This window comes from Solanum tuberosum, unplaced genomic scaffold (assembly GCF_000226075.1).
Source record: "Solanum tuberosum cultivar DM 1-3 516 R44 unplaced genomic scaffold, SolTub_3.0 scf00140, whole genome shotgun sequence".
Classification (NCBI taxonomy): domain Eukaryota; kingdom Viridiplantae; phylum Streptophyta; class Magnoliopsida; order Solanales; family Solanaceae; genus Solanum; species Solanum tuberosum.
This window is the reverse complement of record NW_006239064.1, coordinates 12,575-15,449: the sequence shown is the minus strand read 5'-3', so window position 1 is coordinate 15,449 and position 2,875 is coordinate 12,575. Positions and strand designations below refer to the sequence as shown.

General features: G+C 37.9%; 1 protein-coding gene across 1 annotated transcript; it reads right to left on the bottom strand.

Annotated features, from left to right (window-relative positions):
• Positions 1 to 865: 865 nt before the first annotated feature.
• Positions 866 to 2,580, bottom strand: LOC102582981 (probable receptor-like protein kinase At1g33260). The gene has a single exon (XM_006351964.2). The coding sequence runs from the start codon at positions 2,180 to 2,182 to the stop codon at positions 1,151 to 1,153; it is 1,032 nt and encodes a 343-aa protein (XP_006352026.1). The 5' UTR covers positions 2,183 to 2,580; the 3' UTR covers positions 866 to 1,150.
• Positions 2,581 to 2,875: the final 295 nt, after the last annotated feature.

The window sequence follows — 2,875 nt, the reverse complement described above, 5'->3', positions numbered from 1 at the left end:
AAATGTCTATTTGTGCACACCCAAAATTGGAGGGCATAAATGTGAAATGAGGTCAAGTTAAAGGACATTATTTATGTATTACGTTAATGTTTTCCTCAATAAATTATCTCACAAATTCAGTTAATATGGAATAGAGAAAGTAATACATATTCCTCTGGGAGATGACAAGAATAACGATATTACTCTGAGAGGCCAATGATCAAATCAGACCAAGGCTCGATACATCCGAAGAAATAGCCAGTGGCCAACATTAGCCATTCTCACTAGTGAAGCCAGACGTTTGGGCACTATGTACAATTCAAAGGTCTAAAATTCTTTCACCTTAGCAGTCCCCAAACTGGGGGATAGCTCATCCAGTGCCCAACCATCCGGCTTCACTCGTAAGATGATTGCATAACGGCTAATGCTTGGCGCTGGTTGTTCCTCTAGGCCAACGGAGTCCATTCGTTGGGTCCTAAATAGAATGCCTTTCAACAACATAAGGGAAGGGGGCAAGAATAAGTTTCTATTCAGCCTCCTCCAACTCCAGGCTTCTCTTCTCCTTATTACTCTCTCCATTTCAAAAAGAATGACTTTCTTTCCTTTTTAGTCTGTTTCAAAAAGAATGAGATCTTTCCTTTTTTGGTAATATTTTAATTTCAGCTTTCCACGTGGCATGTTTAAAGCCACAAGATTGAAGGGCAATTTAGTACATTTGACATAACTTTAATTTAGGACCACAAAATTCAAAAGTCTTCTTTATTTTCAAAAACTTCGTGTCAAGTCAAACCAGGTCACTCTTTGTAAAATGGAGGGAGTATTATGTTGGAGGTCTGTTAGTTTGAGAAACAAATCTGAACAAGTTCTACAACGATAAGGACACAAATTTCAAGTCTAAGACAAATTTGCTCTATTTTTCATAGTTGAGTAACAAATCAAATTTGATCATTCAAAATTTCAACTCTCAATTTGTAAGGAGTTTCTTGAACTAATTCTTTCCCTAGCTATGACAAAACTTTCAATTGTGACAAATCCCTATACAAATTTACATGAACCTTTAACTAGTATCACACATAAATACTATTATAATTTTAATCATGTATAAATAATATAATTTTTCAATGAAGGGATTTCGGATGAACCCCTTGGCCCTTCCTAGCTCCGTCCCTACTCAAACCTTTTTACCAACTGAAAACAGAAAGGAGATGGAAGATATTCTACTTCTCATATTCTCCAAAATTTCAGAAGCAGAGGGTCTGAGGCCTGGGAAATCACTTAGGCATAATGCTGCAACTGACACCATGGCCTTAGCTTCCTCCAATACGTAATTCCTATCGAGGCGTGGATCTATCATTTCCTCTACCTTAGACACATCGTTCAAAATCGCAGCAGCTTTCGATATTAACCTCTCCCCACTACCTGAGGAAAAGGCCTCAACCCCTGAAATGAGTTCTAAAATAATGACTCCAAAGCTATATATGTCGTTTTTCTTGGAGGCAATGCCGGTCCTCAAGTAGTGAGGATCAGTATAACCTGGAGAACCAAGTATCACTCGATTTTTCGTTAATGGTGAAACTGAAGAAGAAAATCCAATTTTCGCGGACCCAAAATCACAAAGCTTGCAATTGAATTGATCGTCTAGCAATATATTAGAGGACTTGATATCGCTATGCACAATTTGTGAAGGACATTTGTCATGAAGATACTCAATAGCTTGAGCAAGTTGAAATGCTACTGCCATTCGGTTTCTCCATGGAAGAATTGTCATATCTCTGTTTTCGTGGAGTTTGTCCTGTAGAGTACCATTTGAGACATACTCGAACACGAGCATGTTTCCAGATTCATCATTTTCACAATGATCAAGAAGTTTAACTATGTTGTCGTGTTTGATTTGAATCAAAATGTCTAATTCTTGCTTGTAGATTCTATTGAGACGCTCGCTGCTGCTGTCCATGATTTTGATAGCTCTGGGAGATGAATCAGGGAAATTAGCTAAATAGACTCTGCTAAATCCACCACAGGCAATTAAATTGGAATTGGAGAAATTCGCGGTGAATTTCTTCAACTCTTCACTTGTATGTCTCGTTGCATCAGCAATCATTGTGTTATCTGATTCATCTTCTTTATCGCCTTCTGCGAAAACACGGACATCAGTAAGTCCGGTGCGCCTTACGTTGTACCCAAAGCACCTAAGGAAAGCCATAATGGACACAAAAAACAACGTGTTTGTGTTATGTGAGATGGACGTTGGAATCTCTCGATCCTTAACTAGAAATCTCTGACTTCAAGCCTAAGAATGGAGAATTTCTTAGTAGAGAGCAACCACCACGAATCCAAATTAATCAGGCCAAACTACGAAAATCGAATAATTAATAAATGGAAATAAAACTCAAAGGCTTGGTGGGATGATGGTGGTTTGAATTAATCTCTCGATCCTTAATCAGAAGTCTCTGACTTCAAGCATGAGAAGGGAGAGTTTTCCCGGCCTACTATATGCGAATTCAAATTAATCGACCCACCGACAATGAAAATCGGATTGTGTATGATGGACACTCGAGTAGTGAATGATAAAGTTTTTAAGCTTGTGTTTAAAAAAAATGTTATTGTCAATATTGCTATCCACTGGCAGTGCGTGTGGGATATAAAAAGGGAAAGTGACGGTGGGTGAGTATAAGTATTTTAAGCGCTGAAGCTACTGGGAAAGAAGAATAGAACCCCACAAACAAATAAAAAAACATATAAAAAAATTAGAAGGGAAAGAGCATGGACTCAACCAAAAAGTTCACCGCCCACAGACAAATAAAACATTTCTATAACATAATTATAGCATTGTAAAAGAGAAGAAATTGTACTCATAAAGTACTCCCCATGTCCCAATTTATTTGACTAGGGACGT